This window comes from Fusarium oxysporum, chromosome 5, assembly GCF_000149955.1.
Source record: "Fusarium oxysporum f. sp. lycopersici 4287 chromosome 5, whole genome shotgun sequence".
Lineage (NCBI taxonomy): Eukaryota > Fungi > Ascomycota > Sordariomycetes > Hypocreales > Nectriaceae > Fusarium > Fusarium oxysporum.
In genome coordinates, this window is record NC_030990.1 from 832,814 (window position 1) to 852,378 (window position 19,565).

General features: G+C 49.7%; 9 protein-coding genes across 14 annotated transcripts in view; 6 read left to right on the forward strand and 3 right to left on the reverse strand.

Moving 5' to 3' along the window:
- Positions 1–2,234, forward strand: part of FOXG_15465 (uncharacterized protein) — a gene marked incomplete at its 5' end in the record, with an annotated part of 3,669 nt that extends 1,435 nt beyond the window's left edge. The window contains 3 exons of one of the 2 annotated variants that reach the window (XM_018395575.1): positions 11–991; positions 1,044–1,517; positions 1,570–2,234. In XM_018395575.1, the coding sequence (XP_018255471.1) occupies positions 11–991; positions 1,044–1,517; positions 1,570–1,728 (1,614 nt within the window). In that variant the 3' untranslated portion in view covers positions 1,729–2,234. Of the gene's footprint in view, positions 1–10; positions 1,518–1,569 lie in introns of both variants that reach the window. The other variant, XM_018395576.1, reaches the window with a different exon arrangement.
- On the reverse strand, positions 2,191–6,286 carry FOXG_15466 (uncharacterized protein). 2 transcript variants are annotated; one of them, XM_018395577.1, is made up of 3 exons: positions 4,695–6,286; positions 3,545–4,323; positions 2,191–3,495 (listed from the first exon to the last, which is right to left on the reverse strand). In XM_018395577.1, exons 1-3 carry the CDS (start codon positions 4,885–4,887, stop codon positions 2,404–2,406), a joined length of 2,064 nt encoding a protein of 687 aa, XP_018255473.1. In that variant the 5' UTR covers positions 4,888–6,286; the 3' UTR covers positions 2,191–2,403. The 2 variants fall into 2 exon arrangements, with proteins under 2 accessions (XP_018255473.1, XP_018255474.1); XM_018395578.1 differs by lacking the exon at positions 4,695–6,286 and having other exon boundaries at positions 3,545–4,436.
- On the forward strand, positions 6,193–8,368 carry FOXG_15467 (uncharacterized protein; the record flags this gene model as incomplete). The annotated part of the gene is made up of 6 exons (XM_018395579.1): positions 6,193–6,286; positions 6,467–6,818; positions 6,864–7,329; positions 7,378–7,541; positions 7,590–7,723; positions 7,770–8,368. 6 exons carry the CDS (start codon positions 6,193–6,195, stop codon positions 8,366–8,368), a joined length of 1,809 nt encoding a protein of 602 aa, XP_018255475.1.
- On the reverse strand, positions 7,768–12,706 carry FOXG_15469 (NCS2 family nucleobase:cation symporter-2). 2 transcript variants are annotated; one of them, XM_018395582.1, is made up of 3 exons: positions 12,265–12,706; positions 10,903–12,212; positions 7,768–10,854 (listed from the first exon to the last, which is right to left on the reverse strand). In XM_018395582.1, the coding sequence occupies exons 2-3, from the start codon at positions 11,307–11,309 to the stop codon at positions 9,489–9,491; spliced, it is 1,773 nt and encodes a 590-aa protein (XP_018255477.1). In that variant the 5' UTR covers positions 11,310–12,212; positions 12,265–12,706; the 3' UTR covers positions 7,768–9,488. The 2 variants fall into 2 exon arrangements, with proteins under 2 accessions (XP_018255477.1, XP_018255476.1); XM_018395581.1 differs by having other exon boundaries at positions 10,903–12,706.
- On the forward strand, positions 8,493–9,152 carry FOXG_15468 (uncharacterized protein; the record flags this gene model as incomplete). The annotated part of the gene is made up of 1 exon (XM_018395580.1): positions 8,493–9,152. One exon carries the CDS (start codon positions 8,493–8,495, stop codon positions 9,150–9,152), a length of 660 nt encoding a protein of 219 aa, XP_018255478.1.
- Positions 12,692–12,790, forward strand: FOXG_21925 (uncharacterized protein; the record flags this gene model as incomplete). The annotated part of the gene is made up of 1 exon (XM_018402302.1): positions 12,692–12,790. One exon carries the CDS (start codon positions 12,692–12,694, stop codon positions 12,788–12,790), a length of 99 nt encoding a protein of 32 aa, XP_018255479.1.
- Positions 12,791–13,415: 625 nt separating this feature from the next.
- On the forward strand, positions 13,416–16,924 carry FOXG_15470 (uncharacterized protein). 3 transcript variants are annotated; one of them, XM_018395585.1, is made up of 3 exons: positions 13,625–13,977; positions 14,034–14,281; positions 14,342–15,781. In XM_018395585.1, the coding sequence occupies exons 2-3, from the start codon at positions 14,237–14,239 to the stop codon at positions 15,008–15,010; spliced, it is 714 nt and encodes a 237-aa protein (XP_018255482.1). In that variant the 5' UTR covers positions 13,625–13,977; positions 14,034–14,236; the 3' UTR covers positions 15,011–15,781. The 3 variants fall into 3 exon arrangements, with proteins under 3 accessions (XP_018255481.1, XP_018255482.1, XP_018255480.1); XM_018395584.1 differs by having other exon boundaries at positions 13,416–14,281; positions 14,342–16,924; XM_018395583.1 differs by having other exon boundaries at positions 14,034–15,781.
- On the reverse strand, positions 13,416–17,330 carry FOXG_15471 (uncharacterized protein). Its single transcript, XM_018395586.1, has 2 exons — positions 17,014–17,330; positions 13,416–16,953 (listed from the first exon to the last, which is right to left on the reverse strand). Exons 1-2 carry the CDS (start codon positions 17,020–17,022, stop codon positions 15,925–15,927), a joined length of 1,038 nt encoding a protein of 345 aa, XP_018255483.1. The 5' UTR covers positions 17,023–17,330; the 3' UTR covers positions 13,416–15,924.
- A 957-nt stretch (positions 17,331–18,287) lies between these two features.
- Positions 18,288–19,565, forward strand: part of FOXG_15472 (uncharacterized protein) — a gene marked incomplete at both ends in the record, with an annotated part of 4,019 nt that continues 2,741 nt past the window's right edge. The window contains 2 exons of the mRNA XM_018395587.1: positions 18,288–18,337; positions 18,437–19,418. Coding sequence (XP_018255484.1) covers positions 18,288–18,337; positions 18,437–19,418 — 1,032 coding nt within the window. The remainder of the gene's footprint in view (positions 18,338–18,436; positions 19,419–19,565) is intronic.

The window sequence follows — 19,565 nt, forward strand, 5'->3', positions numbered from 1 at the left end:
ACCAACAAAGACTTTCCTACACTGGAGCGCCAATACCGCAAGGAAGGCACAGGCACAGGCACAGGCACAAGCACAAGCACAAGCACAAGTACAGAGCTCACCTCCGCCTCCGCTTCACGCGAAGGGCATATCTAGTAGCTACGGTTCGCCTGCTCCCGACGTACACCGACGATCCCAATCGCATAGTGAACGAGCTCCTAGCCCATCCGTCAGTCCCAAATCTCGAGTCCCGTCGATTCAAAGCAACCACGATCCACTTGCTGCATCGGCGGCAGCAGACGCCAAAGCCAAACTAGCTCAATCGGCTCCTATACCCCAACCAACCCAGCCAATGGCCATCGACACAGAACGCGCGGCAACTCCTGCCAAGCGCAAGCTCGAGGATCGCGACAGTCCCAGACAAGAGCCTGAGGAGAAACGAATGAAGCCCAGCGAGGTCAACGGCGGCGTTGCTGTGAAGCGCGAATCTGAGTCGGCTTCTTCCAGTGTACCAGCTGCTGCAGCTGTCAAAAAGCGAAGACGCTACTCACAGCCGCCTATCTGGGCACAAGATGCTCGAAAAATGAACAGCATGCCTACAAATGCGAACTTCGTGCTACAAAAGAGAGTCCATTCACATCTCAATGGAAAGAAGGAGAACGCCCGTCCTAGTCGCCATGCCTCGCCAGAGACGAACCGGGGCAACCCACCTCCTCACGTTCCCGTCGCTGAACCAGGCCCCCAAGAGATTCTTGGAGCTTGGGAACCGAGTCTTACTGGCCTCAAACCTTTTGAGGATGTATCAAGACAAGTGGCTGATTTCCTCTTCCTCAATGTTATTAACACCCCAGATATGAGGGAAATCAGTAGTCGCGGTATCCAGTTTGAAATTGAAGCGAAATTGGGCACTCTCATTGACAGAGATACTAACCAACGAGTTGATCGAGGTATTGCGTCTGAATGCGTCTTGATGGATAACAGCCGTGTAGCTTTTAAGAGCAGCATGACGGAAGTGAGTGTTTCAGCATCTTGCTCATTCTTGTCGTTGCTAATGATGCTTTCAGGGCTCACATAAGAAGATGAACGACTACCTCAACGAACTCGTCAAAATCACACATCCCCTGAATCCAGCAGGCAGCCAACGTGTACCCATCGTTGCTCTACACCGGAGAGAGAGGGACAGGTTTTTCGAGATTCCACCAGATCTACAAGCAAGGATACCTGGATGCGTGCGAAGCCGACTGGGATCGCGAAGAGCAGTCCGTGTGAGAGTCACTTACAACCAAAAGGACAACAAGGTCATTGCCAAGATCATCAAGGCACGCGTGTCTGACCTTGATATTCACTTCCCTACATTACCAATGGATTGTCGAATCAGTATCAACCTCGAAATGAACTGGGACGGCTCGGTGGAAGAACTGGAGCAACTTCCAAATCGTGATCGTGGGGAAAACCCTGAGCGAAATAAGGACAGACTTAGCTACACGCACGGGCCCTACCAGGTTGACCTCACGCAGGTCATACAAGATCGCCACGGAGTAAGTTCCCAAAGCCCTAGACAGCATTTCGGCTCAACTAACAATATCGTAGGTAAAAGAGAAGGAGCATGAACTTGAGATTGAACTCGACTCGAAGCTACTGATCGACCAAGGGAGCAAGGCAGCGAGCTCGAGACCACACCGCTATCAAGAGCTTGTGGAAGGATTTGTGGACAACATACGACTTCTTACACGTAACGTGGCACACTGAACGGCAATAGACCATTTTAATTACTAGCGATAATGTTGGCTAAAAGGACGGGGTTGGTGGCGCTGTGTTTACAGGAGGTGGCTCTGAAGGAATACCAACAATAAATCGACTTATCTTTTGTGAACTCAACCCATGTTTATGATGTTGAAAGCTGTCTTTCTGGTTGCGCAATGTTACGCTTTGATGTACAAATAGTCAGTGGGTGGATGCACCAAATAATCGCAGCTTCATTTACAAGTCGAGATTTGGTCCAAGCATGCGAAATCACAGGAAGTGAAGACATGAGCACATTACCAACAGCTAGACCGACATGAGTCTAACAGTTATCATTTCTCTACGGAAGAAGGCACAGTCAAAATCATCTCGGGTTTCATAGGCTCGGGCTACCCTACATCACCAGGATGTTATATCTGCGAAGCGAACAATTCTTATCAAAACACTGGAATCTGCTGCACAGGTACTGCGTTTCCAAGAATTAAATAAAAATTACATACTCCAGTTTAGCATTTTCTGTTCCGTCTTAGCTTATATTCTGGAAGAGTAGAGGATGGATCTTGTTGCCACTCTACTGTCAGATGATACATTTCCAAATGCACGCCATGCATTGTCATCACATACAATCAACTTATCATAAAAATGTTCTTCATTATCATATGTACTTGAATCATCAACCACTCATGGCCGATATCCCGTATTGTACCCCCTTGTTGGCGCTGCACCCTGGTGGTTGTCCTCATAAAATGCTTCAAAGTCAGTGCCAACATATCGGCTCGCCGCAGGCACCGGTATTGTGTCTGCCTGTTCGTCAAAGCCCGTTCGGCCAGTTCCTCTTGACTCATGAACTTCCCCTGCGATCCAACTCAGGTAAACCGTCTCGTGTACAAGCACATAACCGCCCGCCTTCTCTCCCGAGTCGTCAGTGCCATCAGCACTTTCGAACTCGGGCTTCTTCTCCACGACAAAGATCTCGTTCCTCTTCTGCTTCCGGCGCCATGCAAAAGAGATGAAGCCGAGGAACCAGAGAATGCTACCACCGATGACGGACCATGTGATGGCTGGGACAAGCCACCACTGGAGACTTTGTGGTGTTGAGGGCTTGATCCAGATAGTGACGATGGGCCACAGACCACCAATTACATATATAACTGCGCATATAACGCTGAGTGTTGGGTTGATATGTTTGCCGGTCATCTGTCGCCAAGTCTGGGGGGCTGCTGCTGGGCTGTGAATCTCGTCCTTGTCTGTTTGTGGTGGTCCTTTGAATCGGAGGATCAGGATACCAAGACCCAGAAAGATGCCAAAGAAGGCATTGATGACATATGCGCTCAGACTTGTGAGTAAAGTGTATGAATTGAAGTAGTTCATACCCCAAGTGGCGAAGATAAGAATGAAGCAGGATGTAAGGTGCAGGACGAAGGCGCCAACAGGCGTTCTCTCTCTGTGGTCTTCGGGAGAGAGCCAACGTGTGCTCAGAAGAGAACTGAACATGCCCCTCTTCTTGAGCCATGATAGCAATCGACCCAAAGAGATGTCGCCGTCTTGAGCAAAGAACTTGGCGTAGGGAATGATACCTTCCTTGGCGATCTCTTGCTTTACCCGTGCAGCGGTGTAAGTCATCACGATGATGTTACCCATGCTCGATATGGCAAGGAAAGCGTTGAAGATCCGCTGGCCAGTCTCATCTTCGGTCAAGGAGCCGAGAGTTCTCTCGAAGAACTCTTGCGCTACGTTGGTACTTATCTGATCCTTTTCTGGGACCACGACCATCTGAGGAGGGTTAGAACACAAATACGCAGGGAAGGGCAACTAGACTTACATATGAGATGTTGACAGCCATATAAAGCACAATGGCAATACCGACACCAAGCATCATAGCGATTGGGTGTTTCCGCCGCGGCCTGCTAATCTCACCCATGACATAGTTGGGCTGTTCAAAGCCAGAGAAGCTGAAGATGATGGCCAAGAACGCGTGAGCATAGCCATTAGCATCACCGGAGTCAGCAAAAGCCCGAGAGGGCTGAGTGTTCTCTGAGATGTAGTTCTTTACCTTCTCGCCCTTGGTAGTCTTCAGAGCTCCAGCGCCGACTACAATAGCTGTCACGATGATGAGCAAGAGGATCATGACTTTGATCATTGCCAACATGTTGTTGAGAAGAATTCCTGCTCTACGAGAGAAGGTATGAATGAAGCAAGTGAGAATTGCGATTCCGATGGCAATACCTCTGATTGCTCCGGGAGCTGGATCAGTGTTGCCAGATGCGTAAAGCACTCTGGTAGCAAAGCTGATACAGTTGCCTGCCATGTTTCCAAGAGCCACGAAACAGAATCCGAACATACACGTACTTAGGAGTACGGTGCCTCTTCTGTATGCGGGCTTTTGGTAGACATATTGGAGGTAATTGAGGTCACCGCCGCTGCGAGGTACACTCTGTTCAATGCCATTGATGGTGTAACGGGGAACATTGAGACCGTACTCTATGTAGACGTGGACGCCTGAGAGACAGTATATGATGCCCGCCAGCCAGAGGAGAAGAGATGCGCCCGTTGAACGGGTTCCTTCCATTACTCTCTGTGGCGAATTGAAGATGCCCGTTCCTGTGATGATAGTCAGCAACTCAGTTGCAGAGTCGTGCCGTGTCTCAAGACCATATTTCCGCACTGAATTGAACCACCAAGTTCCAACATCGTGATAAGAGTAGAAGAAATGGATGGCGAAAGTAAGAATAACAACTTCCCAATAGAGAAACTGCGTTGTTCTGACACATTGAAACTCAAGCTTGGGCCAAGGAAGGAGCGAACCATGGATCCCAAGGTATAAGCAGACTTCCCCACTTGGGTCTCATCCAAACTCTGGGCTCTCAACTTAAATTCAACTTCAACACAACATCGCCAAATCCACCATGAAATGTCTTTGCGATATCTCGAAAAATCATATCGGAAAGTATTCAGAAATGAAGAGCACTTACCAATCATTCGGTTAAGAACCAGGCACATGACATCAAAGTACCCAAGCTTGAAGGCTTCCTTGGGTGCTGATGTAAAGATGCCATTGGGATTATCGGTTTCCCTAAAGATCACCGAACGGTCGCTGTCCCATTCTGGCTCTTCACGTCGTGGTGGCTCACGGCTGTGCTCCTGGTATGCTGCGAAATCGTTCATTGTGTGGTCTGTATGCAGCTGGAAGCCGCAGCTCAAAGGAGGAAGAAAGGCTGGAGTTGTTGGTCTGGGAACCAACTTACACGTCAATTCGAAGCCAAAATTGGCAACGAGTCAACGAGCTCTCAGAATTGATACAAACGATGGCAAAGAGCAAGCTCCGATATGAGCTACACAGCTATCTGGGACCATGGGTATTAAGTAACGCTCTCTGGAACTCATGCAGGCAGGGTTCGACGATCACACCAAAGCCGGGCGTAGAGCAATCAGCCCAAAATGGCTGACCGACCAAGCAAAGGACGGGTTTCAAGCCTCATCACCATCGTGTGACCTTATCAACTCCCTGCAGGGGCTGGTCGTTCTAGGCAGACTTTCCCCTCACTTTAGACAAAAATTCGACAGCCTTATTGCACACCAAAACGCCTTGTCCATACCTTCCAACCACATCAAAAACCGCAGCGCTAGCTGTTGCGTTTCTAGCGCCGTTTTTATCGCTTGAACAGCCAATCTGCCAACCCTGCATTACACAGCCCCGATACATCTCAGACATGGCTCACAGACATGCCAAGCCAAAGCTGAAAGAACCCCGGATACCAAAACCTCATCCTCGGGATAACTTGTCTGAAGCATGGGGACGTGCAACTTAACTTGGGATGACACAAGATCGACCATCCTGTGTTCTCCGTCATATGTCCGACCTGGTTCATAGCGAAGAAGAAACATACTTCTCAGACTACCAACGCTCCAACAGCTAGGTGCATGCTTCTTGATAAGAGCAAGCAAGCTATCGTCCGTTCCTGACCCTCCACCCCGCATGCTCGCGCTGGTAACCCACATGAGTAACCGATGCCCTGTTGACTGACCGAATCAGCCACGCCTTCGTGTCAGTCTGTCATCGGTGCCTGGGAAGTGCTCTTTTCTCTTTCTGTGGCGAGGTTCTTCGACTTTGGGCCAGCCACTCCGGACTGTACGCGTCCCACGTACAGAGCTTGCATGCTGCGTCCTTATCTTCTTTCCTGAAGGCCCATCTGGCCCTTGCATCTCTTTCCTTTGGGGCGAGTGTGTGGGTGTTACCCATACCAGTCAGACCGTCCCGGGTGAAGCTCTGTCACACTTCTTCCGTTGGCCTCTTGAGCAACAGCCCTGTTAACAATATTTCTTAAGATACTGCTGCCCGTCACTCGTCCACAACCTACTCTGGCCCCGTTGACGGTTACATTTCCCCAAGTGATCGTCTTTAGCTTTTGTTTAAAGCCCAGGTCCCTGCCATCTGAGGCCCCTTTGTAACATCAGTTATAGCAGCGTTCAATGGCAGGCCCTCTCCAGGTTGGAGACCTTATCAGCCTCGGGCGCCTAGCCTGGGAAGTCTACCGCTATGGCTGGTCTGAAGATCATAATGCAAGTAAGTGATCCAAGCGCGATGCCTTTGTTTCTCCTGCGAGATATGCCTTGCGGGGCTTCGCCAACGTACTGCTTTTTGTCGAAGGTCAACCTTCACGAATAGGTACATGTACCTGGCGATCACTCATCCCTTCATCCCTCCACCTTCAGTAAATGTAACATCGGCCTGACTGCATGGCAGCAAAACAATATGAAGAATTTGGAAGAGATGTTAGAGGTCTTGCCGAGAATCTCGACATCCTCAGTAGAGTAGTTGCGTGGGCAGACAACTCTCTCCAGAGTCAAAGACGGCAAGGTGCGCCAGCAAAGCTACGATGGGACAGGATGTCGCTGGTTCAGATTATTGGGGACTACGAGATGACACTACGAGAATGCAATGAACTTCTCAGATCAAATAATCGATATCGTGTAGGAACCAACCCTTTACGCAACTTGGAATGGAATGTACTCGTTCAGCCCGCAGCCGATCAACTGCGCCAAAGGATCATGTTGCACAACTCGAAGATTTTGCACGTTTTAAAACCATTTGAAGTGTAAGTGAATCAACTTGGTATTATTTCATACGCTGACGAGCTCAGTGATCTCCTTTTACGGGTACGGCAAGATATCGAGCGCATGCATCAAGACCTCGCGGACCGCATCACAGCTGCTCATCATGACATTCGCCGTCTGATGGGAGTTCTTATCCCTGACCTTGACGAAGCCCTTGACCAAAGAGTTCTACGTAGTGTTGTTTTACTAGAAGTGCCTGTGGACTTGGACGAACAGTTCCGGTTTGCAGCGCTCACTGGTCACCCCGAGTATCGCATCGAAGAGGATTTTGAGCTCACCGAGCTGTCGGATGCTTTCATATTGAACTTTCACAAAAGTACAATAAACTTCCAGTCTGGTATGGTAGTCGAAGATCGTGTTCCGACGGTTGACCAGTATCTCAACTTATTGAAGTGTGTATGGATTTTCAAGAGAATTCAAGCGGCCCCTGCTTTACGGGAGGCGGATAAGGATACTTCCCACTGGCCATCCTACGCCCGACAACTGGAAGATGTAAGTCATGTGTGGAGTTAATTGTAACCTGCGGACTAACGGGAGTAGGACCTATCATCTCAATGCGCTCGATTCGGCCGCGAGTTGGTAACGCCAAGAATAAATCCTTCGACGCTCAAGCGAGACATGTTCACGATCTGGCCAGAGAAGGAACCTGCCCCTCTTGTTGACCTAGTTACAAAAGACGAGATGATGGAACAACTGCTAGAGGTGTAAGTGTGAGATAATCTCTGTTTTATCGCAAAAACTAACAATCGCAGAAATCTGCAGAGCTATAGTCCAGGTATCGAGAAGAAGGCCAAGCTCCTTCGAAGGCTAGACGCAGATGGGCGAAGATTCAGAATCATCATGTCTGGATCAGCTCAAGCGTCATCGGGCAAACCAAGACAGCAAAGTCAGTAGGCTCTTTTCTATTCGAGGCCGAATGCTGACCTGAATAGCTGAGAAATTCGACTTCGATATCACTACAATGATCTTCAACCCACAATACGCCTTACCCTCCGGCACTCACATGACACAAGAGATCATCCTACGGCAGAACGAAAGAATCGCAAGGCTAGATTTTATGGACGGAGCTGATATACTGAAGTTCCAACAAGCGGTCACTGGATTCAAGCCATGGGCTTCTGCGACGCAGTACGACTGCCAAGTCATTTTCGTTCTGGGTGGCGTCAAAGAGACAATCATGGAGAACGCTTGTCTTCAACTCTGGATACCCAAATCCACTGAGGGCTCGCTTGTCACTAATAGCGATGCCGCAGTCAACACCATCAAGACTTCATCAAGCCGTCAAAACTCCATATCGACACTTGCCTCGGGAGCCATGCCAAGTTCGCCTCTTTCTGGGAGCAGACCATTTGCGTCACCTGCGCAAACGCTTTCTTCCTATGGAAACGGCGGAGACGGCTTCGCCATGGGCCCTCCTGGTCACCACCCAAGCCTCCCAACCATACCACAGCGACAAACCCACAGAGCCCGAGTTCTACGGTTCGTGTCCGGGAAGAACTTCTCCAGAGCCAATAGGGTCCTCGCCTGTTGAAAGACAGAGCTTCTTACCTATACCAGGACCGCCGCGACAGTCTCCACCACGGAAGCCAGTTGGGTCAACCCCATCTCCTCGTCGTTCCAGCTCTCTCTTTCCGCCTCCATCCAGTAGCCCAACAATGACCAACAATGGACGCTCTTTTAGTATCTCAAGTGGAGTTTCAAGCAATAGCAACTCGTCCAACAGCGACGTCCGCAGTGTCAGCATATCAACAGGGACAAACTCCACAGGGCTTCTGCACAAGCGTCCAGTCAAACCAATGCTGGTCCTATTCACACAGAACCGTCAAGGAGACAAGTTCTCATTTGTGACGGTTCAGATTGACGACGAAACAAACACGAACCCAGAGCGCTGCAATTGTCGCCGATCTGGAAGAGATGGGGCATCCTGCGACATCGCGGCCATCGAGAAGAAAAAGGGCGATGCTCCTATTTCAGCCCGACGATACGAGCAATCACCATCGGACGGCGAGATGGATTGGAACTTGGCACGTTTGGCGCTGAACAACCCTGCCTCAACGAGCGATAGTGTCAACTGGCCCAACCTCAAACGCCTTAGCATCAAATTTCCAACTCCGCAGGCACGAGCTAAGTTCTGTGGCACACCAAACGTCTGCCATTGCAAGATCAAGAAGGAAGGCGACTTGCTCAAGTGCATACAAGAACGCCACCGCGGGCTCTGGGGAGAGGTTCAAGAGAACTACAGGAGACAGATGAATAGCTTTCACAAGCAGAGATACGAGAGCAGATCACATGTGGTCTATGGTGTAACGAGCTGATGGGTCTAATATGTGAGGGCATGACGGATAATTACCAAGCTGGTGTGTTGCTTTGTGTAAGCATAGCTTTGATGATCCTTATGAGGCGCGGAGTACCGGAGTAAGGGAGTTGCCATTGGTTATAGGCGTTATTGGAAAGCTGAAAGAGAGATTCTTAGATAAGTTCAGGTCGTTGATGAATTGGAATGATTACACTGTTTAATGAACATCACTTTTCATCTGCTGAGACCGAGCTTCTTGAAATGAGACATCATATTTCGAATGACCCGATATTCATCATAAATGTACAGAATCCTGTTTCCTACTGAGCTTTTATACGTTTCTCCCTATACCCATTCAACTTTGCTTTTGCGGATCGATACTATGCTCCCGACTTGAGCCTGCAATGGCCTTATTCTGTTGCTCTGTATCCTCATGGATCATGACATTGGTCGCTGAACGGGCTGCATCAATGTCATCTTCCAGCTCCTCAGGAAGCGTGAGGTTGAGGATCACACAGATGATGGCAGCAACTGCAAAACCAGTCTCCATGACAAGAACAATAGCGTCGAGGAAACCCTGAAGAGAGCGGTTGTCCCCCTTGTATGTGAAGATCTTATCAAAGTAGTTGGGTAGAAGCGTTGCGCCATATCCCAGAGCCAGACCAGCAGTGAGAATGAAGCGGTTGCGCCGAGTGAAAGGGACGCCACGGACAATGATGGACATGCCCGATACAGCCACGGCACTGAAGAGGAAGGTTGTCATACCGCCAAGAACAGCTGATGGAATAGCAATGAGAGCTGCCGCAAACTTTGCAAAGATACCCATGATGACCAGGAACATGGCGCAGGCAAGACCAGCTTTGCGGTTGGCGCATCTGGTGAGGACAATGACACCGTTGTTCTGAGCGAAGACAGACATAGGAGTCATCGTCATGAGAGCACCAATACAGCCAGCAATACCATCAGACAAGATGCCACCCTGGATACGAGATTCATAGGTCTTTCCGGTCACCTCGAGTTTGGAAACGTCGCATGTGGCCGTGACATCGCCTATAGCCTCGGTGGCGCAGACGAGGTAAACAGCGATCAGGGGGAGCACGAGTGGCCCGTAAACTGATAGTGGGAACGTGTGTACCCAGGCAAACGAAGCAACGGGGGCAGAGTCGATTCCAGATCGATCGAAATAACCACAAGCAGCAGCAATAATGCAGCCGACTAGGAGTCCAATCACGACTGAGGTAGATTTCATAATGGGCGAGCCGAATCGCTCACATAGGATAATAGCGACAAAGACAGAGAAACCCAAGCCCAGGAATTCTGCAGATCCCCAGGGAAGAGGATGAGGTGCGTTGATGTTGGGGCAAAGAGCAAACAAGCCGTCAGTGGCAGTCATGCATCCTCCACTGCCACCCATCCAGTTGGAGAAACCCGACTTGATGAGCTTGATACCGATGAGCATAACGGTAGGGCCAGTGACAATTGGTGGCAGGACCTTCAGCAAGAACTTTGCGGGGATAAAAGAGACGAGGATGTTGATCAAAGCACACACAGCGGAGGTACCGAGAATGGCTCCATAACCCTGAGGGCAAGGCAAGGGGTTTCCATCAGAATCCGAAGGACAGAAACCATTGGCGTACATCTGAGCGAGACTTCCTTGAGCGACAGGTATAACGCTGAATGAGACTCCAACCACAGACAGAACTCCAGTACCGAGATAGTATCTCAACAATAGTTAGCCCAAACCCTTGCCGAGACCAAGGAAAACTTACTGTGTACCAAAAATCCTGAATCGAGTGATTTGGACTGCAGAGAAGATGCCAGAAACGATGAGAGCGGTTGAGACGAGGTATTGTTGTTGCTCAGGTAGCAAATTGGCGCTGCTGCTGATGATTATCGGTGGTGTAATTACACCTGCTAACATGGCCAATGCATGTTGAAAGCCGAGCAGCAAGCCCAAAAGAACTGGCATCTTGTCATTGAGACCAAAGAAGGGACTTGGGTTGACGCTCTTCTTCATGAAAGGCAGGTTTGGTCGAAATAGAAAGGCATAGTCGTAATCACCAATCAGGCCGTGCCTGGTAGTGAATGCCTTTTTGAGGCCATTGCAACGCTGAGCAATTGTTTTCGGTTGCGCATGCTCGGGCGCAATGGACTGTGGCCCTTGATCTTCATCCATTGTTTAAGGTGTTAGATGGAGTTGTGTGAAGAAACTGGAAACAGGCTGACGCTGGAATGGCTTGGTGTCGATGGCGTTGATCATCGAGTGGTCCAAGCGAAAGAGGGTATCTTGGCGTCGATCAACTCAACGGACACAGGCTTTGGTTGTCAACGTTGTCAACGTTGGATGAATATAAGTGACAAGAGCTTTAAATGGCTCCAGTACTGAAAGTTGATATGGGCAATATGGAGGTTTATACTTCTAATGCCTCTCCATATAACAGAAGCGATTGGCGAGCACACGAGGCCGTTTTCGGGAGTGACTAGAGTTATTCTTTAGGCTTAGTGACCCAAGACTTGTAACTGATAACTCGTGGATCCAGAGATAGCTTATCAGCACTCCTTGTTCCCCAGATGCTTGACAAATGGCTAGAGATGGGGCAGCGGGTGGGTGTCTGCGGGTCCGAGTCCAAGAGCCCCAAGCGAGGTGAGATGAGATGCAGATCAAAAGACAAGGTCAGCTAAGAAAACATGCGATGCTAATCTGAAGCCTGATATTGGTGACATGATGGCGCACAATCGATCCTTTAAATATGCAACCCCAGATTCCACGATGGGGAGCTGGCATGAATAGAGTTGGATTGTTATCAGGCCGGCCGGTCGGGGAACCGGTATTGGAGGTGCACCTCGGGACGTGGGGGACGAACAGAGGAGTACGGCCTGTCGCAACCATTGGGCTGGGTTCGAATCGAGGAGGGATGAGATAGCGCATCGGCGCATCGTCTGGGGTTGTCACCCATCGCCACGGAATAAGTGACTTCGGCTGTCTATCATGGCCAGGATTGTGATGATAAACTTAGCATGAGCTGAGACAGCACCAGCTGAACTTTGCTGGATATCGTGCTGAGCTTCAAACTACGGGCTGATAGGTAATCAGTTTGCGAAATCGGATGACTCTGTGAAGGAGATGGCACCAATTTGGAGTGACCGTCGAAATTCAACCATCCAACTCGTTCCAGTTTATCTCCAGGGTGCATGCATTGTACGCCACAGTTTGCTAGCAGATATGCGTGCTGCAGTTGTGCTCGGTCATGAGCCGTCGGCCAACCACAAGCTTATCAGATAAGATAGAAATGCGAGTAAAATCGGCTGTCGGCTGCGTCCGGTGGTGATAGCAAAGGGCTTGTGATTCTTGGGAGAACGGAGGCGGGCGACTGCGCAATAAATTCCATCTCGAAGATGTAGATGATTGAACAGAGCTGAAAGAAGGGCGATCGATCGGTCGGAGATGTTATCACAACAGCGAGGCTAGGCCAAGCGGCGGCGACAAAGTCATAGAATTGTGTAAAGGCCGCCGGCGCTCCAGATAGATCTTGGTAATTGATGCGACAATGATTGAAGATGATGAAGAAGAAGAAAAAGGCTGGTGCTGTAAGACCAGCCAGAGGAAATATCAGGCAAGGGCTCAGAGGGGCAGGCTGGCAGGTTGGCTTGAGCTAAAGGCGGGAGGCACCGGAGACTGCCGCTATGTGCCTGCCTCTCCGCATTCATGGAGTTTTTGTTACTTAAGAAAGTGCTTTGGTCTCCATCCTTGAGCATGAGCCTCATCTCTAATCTCTGATGTAAGTGTCAGTTCTTTTTGTGTAGAATGACTTTTGACACTATCTTGTTCTATAGCTCTAATTGCAACATGAAAGGAGGCCTGATGTGCTCCCTACCTGTAACCCATCTCTTCTCTTCTTTCCCCTTCATATGTCAGAGGCCTCCAGATATAACAGTAATGTAACGGTCAGTTGCCGAAACCACAAACAGTTTGAGGTACTCTTCGTTCTAACCATCACAATACCATGGTATAACAGATGTCACGGTCGGTTTACAACTCAGCTTGCGTCACTGCAGCATTATCCGAAAATAGCTCGGAAACGCAGCGACTTCCCAGACTCAAATTTGGATCAATTCAGCATGGTGTATTCCTTAATTTAGAAGAATGTTCCAAGAAGAGCTTCTGCCGTCTTCTTGTAACGGGAGCTGCTATAGCGCTCACTGTGCATCCATCGAAGCCACCAGAGCCTTAAAAGAACAACCAATCATATCGTCATTCAATGCCAACACTGTGGTAATATGGGTTTTATGACACAAAGGGATGCGCTTCTTGATTTTGCCCATCCTTTCTCTTCCTTCCATGTCCGCAGCCAACCACGATCTTCCGTATCACTTCTCATTGGCGGACTTGCTCCGTCACCACGAGACTTTGTCTCCGATCCTTACTCCACTTAACGGAGCTATCCCCCGGCCGGGACGGATAAACTGCCTCCTGTGTGTTTCTTGGGGTCAACAGCATCCCCCTCCGTTACACATTTGACGTCTTCATGACAGAAACAATACACCTTTTGCCCCCTTTTACATCAGTTTTTCAGGGTCTCACGCAGAGACTGGCACCAAACAGACAAGGCGTTGCCACTTGACCATCCCCATCTTCGGCTCTAGACCATCGGTTGGACCCTTTCTTTGATGTATTAATAAAAACAAAGAGACCAAATTTCCCCTTCTCTACGCCTAAGCTCCTAGTCCCCTAGTCAAAAGGCAGAGGTGGCGTCTTTTTCTGTGGCGAAAAACCACAACAAACGGCCACTCTCCTCTCACAGGCAGAAACAGGTGCTGCTAACAGATTTTCGCTCAAACGTCAGGTCTCGTCTCGTCCCAGGTCACGCCTATTCTATCTGCCCATAATAATGTGCCCTAGCTCATCTTGTGCTATGTCTCTAACTTGTGAATCTCTGAACTTTCATCAAATCTCGATCGATTCCTTCTTTTCCAGTTTTCGTCTTCAATCCATTATTGTTGTCATTTTGGGCACTTGATTGATGTCGCGCAGGTTGGACTTCGGTATACCTCAACAACCGCTACTGCTGCTGGATACCTCCGGACAGCCGGCATCGGCCCTTCATGCACCACTCCACCAACGGCATTCATCGTTTGTCACCACGAAAGGTTACTGATCCTGATCTCATTGCTATCCGTGACAAGCTTGTTGACGCTCTCGCCCTCAAGGCGTCCGCTCTTGTGACGCCGCCAGCCACCAACTTGTCTCCTCCGTCTTCGCACGCTGGTCCGCCCGGCACGGCCCAGCGACCTTCCTCTCGATCTCGACATCGCCGACCAAAACGTCCTTCTTCATCACCTCGTCTAGTCGTCGGCCCTGACGCAATTCATCGTCTACCATCTGAGCTGGCTCGGTTGCACTTGTCTTCACCGCTCATTGTGTCGAGCCCTTCAAGATCAAATATCGCTCGCAAAATTCAAGCCATTATTCCTAATCTCGACAGCCAAATTCTCTGTTCATCTAATACCACCGTGCCAGCCCGGGCATCTGGACGAGATTGCGTTGTCAGCGTCGGGGGAGGTTCTGCTGTTACTTTGGCCCGAGCTGTTGGCTTACGGAAAGGAATCCCTCACATTTGCATCCCTACGACATATAGTGGAAGTGAACTACACCCAGGCGGAGGACCTAGCGACTCTTCTTCCGAAGAAAAAGGCAGCGGCCACGACACCAGGATACTTCCCACCGTTATAATTTACGACGACAACCTCACCATGAGCTCTCCAACTCGATTTTCAGCGCCCAGCGATGAGAAAGTCATGGAGGACTTTGCTCGAGCCGACACGCTGCCCAAATCAGAAGATGCCTGCTGGGGCTATCTTCACATTCCAGGCGTTTAACACCTTCTGGTCTTGTCCACCCGGACATCTTTTTTTATAATCTCATTTTAAAATCACCTGTCTTGTACCTGCGAGGGGCCCTTCAGCCTCCTATTCTCATACCAGGATCCCCACCTTCACACTGATTTCTCGGATATGGGATCGTAATGATTTTTGCGATATTCGCACAACGCACACCACCCACCCCGCGTCACCCTTCACGCGGTTGAGGAATCATGGAGAAAGGAGCATGACCCCCGGTCTGTGGAGTTTTCTAGTACTATGCATTGCATCACCGGGATATCGCGCGCTTCTCTGCAAGACATAGACCACCCGCTTGGTCTTCCATAATTCTCTGATAGAGTATTTCTGGGGACGATGCCGCTTCAAGTCCTTTCTCTAGTCACCGGTTCAGATGCAATCCTTGGCGCCATGTGTAATGGCAAGGTATCTGCTTCTGCCCCCTTTCCGGGATAGAATAAGTGCACTTGTACTTTCCGAAGCTACTGGGCTTTGAGAAGACTCGTCAAAAGAGACTACTGGGTCTCGAGTCAAAACATGAGGCTACTGGGCCTCAAAGAACTATCACCGTAGGTCGTGTAGCATCGACCGAGGGATACTTCTCTCCCCGACTCAGCACGAATGGGTTTTTGGTTATTTCACTATGTACGTGATCGTGCTTCGTTTCGGAAGACTACCAACTGCACATGAGTCGTTGGATGTCCACCTTCTAGGGTGGGCTTCTTCACAAATTAGATAGCCAGATATTGAAAAATTGAAAGGTTGTCAACATTAATCTTTATTTCTTATACTTGTAATGAATTGTATCTACGCCCATAATCTGAGCTCTGGCCGTTCTGACCATCTGATCGCACTACCTCCGTCATGTCTACCCTGGGTATCGTAACAGCATTTGTATCACCGAAAAACTCCACTCAATCCAAGCCCTCAAACCCCATAATGCCGTGGGCTCCCATGGGCCCAAGTTTGCTCTGCTGGGCCTCCTTGCGTCGCTTGGCCCTGCGCTTCATCTCCGCAATTTGGTCTTCCTCACTATCGTCGTCGCTGTCGCTATCAGCAGCTCGCTTGCCGTTGCCATTCTCTCCAGCATCACTACCATCGCTATCGTCGTCATCTTCGTCCTCTTCCTCATCATCGTCGTTGCCTCCTTGAAGAGCAGATAGTTCTTCCCAAAGCTTCACGGTCCTTCCGCCGGCACTGATGAGGCGGTTCTCGCAATCGAAACCCAGCGACACAACGCTCTCCATATGATCGTGACGCAAATTGGCCGAAATATCCACCTCCCTAAGAACAAGGTCGACCACACGCAAGCTGCCATCACCTACACCGCAGACGACCTTCTTGCCGAGTCCCAACTCTTGCGGGACCAAGACCATGGCATCGATACTTTCACCGCCACCCTTCTTATCGCCGTCCACGATGATTCGTTCCTGCTGATCGTCCCAGGCCCCCTTGTCCCACATGGTCAATACACCCGAGCCGGATCCTACCGCCAAAACGCCGTTGTTGCGATGTCCTTTAGGGCCCATGCCTGGAACGAAGCAAGAAGATAGCAGCTCATCCTCCTGGTCGTCGCTGCGCACAAGCACTCCTCTCCTAACATCGGTCACGGCGAGCGTGGTACCGCCAGTGCTGACCCATTGCTTCGGGAAACCGCTGGTGCTGGCGCTAGTGGGCGGCAGAGGTGTTATAGAAGAAACGTAGTCGGCATGAGGGAAGTGAGTCTGGACGGGCTTCTGTCCCAGTTTGCCGTCTTTTAGGTCAATGATGTGGAGGGCACCTGAGTCGGTCGCAAGAAGCAGGCTCTGAGGGTTCAGGACGTGGAGGAGGGTCGGCGCATCGGGAACCGTAGTTGCAGAAGGAATCACGAATTTGGAAATGACTTGACCGGTTTTGGGGTCAAAGTGCTTTACCAGCGGAATCGGTTCCAGCTGAATAGACAGCTTTAAAAGGTTAGCTTGGCGAACAGTGAACAGTCACAGCGAAGCTCGTGGAAAGCTTACCTGAACCATCGTGCGAGTAGACCAAGGATCTACAGCTTCCCTTGTGTCTTCGAGTGCGCCAGACGGATTCGATCATACTCTTTCCGTCGCTCAGCACGCTCGTGTCTCCATCGGCATCGGCATTGTCGTCGGAAGAAGAGCTGGATGGCAATCGAAAGGTCTCAACATGGCCACTCGATAAACCGACGATCAGAAGAGGCTCCGTGGGGTGGAGGGCTGTTGCGAATACGTCTGCCGACAGAGGCAGGGTACATGTATTCTCAAACATGTTGAAATCGATGCTTAACAGTTAATCAAAAAACGGTAAGGTATAGCATTGCTTGAAAAGGATGAAGAAAAAAAAAGAAGCTCGAGCCAATGGAAGTCACTGTGTTATCGGTGTGATAATACTAGTTCACACTGTCTTAGGGTCAAGTTCAACAGGAACACCATGTTCTGAGGTAGGTATTATAGCGTAAGATTTTTAATTCTTTTCATAATACTCATGATATCTTTTAATATTCATTCTATCTCTCAGTGTTTCTTCTGAGCCCTTACAAACTCATATGATGTTGAGTATTTCCACTCACTGTTGACCAGTTGTAATAAATGGGCCCATTGAATTCTAGACTGAGGTGCGAAGCTCCAAAATCCAGACACCCACCCACCCTAAAAGCTTATGCAAAACATCTTGTTTTCCCACCTGTCGATGCATTTTTGAACATGGGAAACTGCTATCAATTGGAGACCGTATCATAACTTCGTCATTGATATCTTGACCTTGCTTTTTCTTTCCAAGCGTGTGCTATCAATGCAAGCAGCGTAGATTTATTTCCCTTTATGCTTAATAATTTTAGAAGTTAAGAGCGCCTGATGACCTCGAGCTTATGCGTGCCTGACTCAGTCATATATGCCCATAAAATCTTATCCATGAGCGGCCGGAGGTTTCATGGCAAATCGATCGATCTTCTGTCGCTAATGGGACTCCGGCGGTAGATCTCCACGGGTAAGCACCCGGGTGGTTCCACTGTACGTTGGTTTTAGGGCCGTTGGAGGGCAAAGCGGGGTGGCGATAGGTCAAGATTCGAGTGGAAGGACAGCTAGAATCCAGACCTAGACAAGTCGGAGTGCGATGGAGGGATCCTTAAGTAATCTTGCCAATATCTAGCTAAATTCTCAAGGGCAGGCTATTTTAAACCAGTCTTGTTAAACCACACAACCCCCAACTTCGTCCGACGATCTGTTCCCCCTACCGAGGCTGCTTGGATGGGCTAAGCACGTTACAGCTGTCGATCATGGCTGGTAACAAGGTCTCCGAATCAACTCGCGAACGGGAGACATTCAAGTACGATCTTGCACCATTCCTCATCCTCACTCTCGTCGCATCTTCATCCTCTGCCATCAATTGAAGCTCGTCAAACGGACTCATCTAACAAATACCCAGATATGACTCGGTCCTTGTCGCCAACTCTGTTCGCAATGATGTCGCAAACCTTATTCCTTCGTCTTCATTGCGACCATGCTCGGATCCTGCCATGACAGCTCTGGCCCAGGTGGCTCTCTTGAGACTTGGCGCCTCCCGTGCCATGATCTCGCTATTTGACTGTCAACACCAGCATATTATTGCGGAAGCTACGCCTGCGCTTCGCATATCTGCTCACGCCAACCCTCCTAGTTCTGGTTCTGATAGCCTCTGGCTTTGTGGTACTGCAATACCTCGAAGTTATGGTATTTGTGATCGTGTATTGGTATCTCCCGAGTTTGGTGGACCACAGCAAGCATCGTTAGCTTCGGAGCTCCCGGTTACAGTGGTAAGCAACCTCGCTGAAAATGAAGAGTATCGCAATACCTGGTACTACGAGGCACGGCCAGAGCATCGGTTTTACGCAGGGGTACCGATAAGAACCCGTCGAGGTATCAACATTGGCGTCTTCTGTATTCTTGACAACGAGCCACGGGAGACACTTGACGAAGCATCACTCCAAGTCATGCGAGATGTTTCAGCATCTATCCTGGGACAAATGGAACTGACACGATCTGGAGATGGCCGGCGTCCTGGTGAGCGCATGGTTCGCGGTTTGGGAAGCTATGTGGAGGGGAAGACGACGATATCAGGATGGCAGAACAGTTCAACTCATGCCTTCAATACCGATGCTAGTACAGAGGAAGGCTCTCTCAACCAGACGCAACAGAAGATCCAGAATCAGAGGGATAATGCCGTTGCTGCTGCCGACACGGAGAGCATATCCACGCCAGATACTTTTGTTCTTGAAAGCCCTAGTCAGAATAAGCCGACAAGCCCATTCCATCCAACGGACAAGACTCCTCATTCAGTTCCGACTGGAGAGGAATCGCGATCGCAGCAGCTGAACCAAATCTTCTCTAAAGCGGCAAACATACTACGCGAGTCGATTGAAGTTGAGGGGGTCCTGTTTTTGGATGCAGGTATTGGCTCTTTTGCTGGCAGAATCCGGTCCGGTTCTTTACGACGTAGTTCACGGACCCACGATCGCTCTTCCTCCTCATCCTCATCTTCGTCCTCTCCAGGTAAAGGTAATATTCAGTCTCGTCCC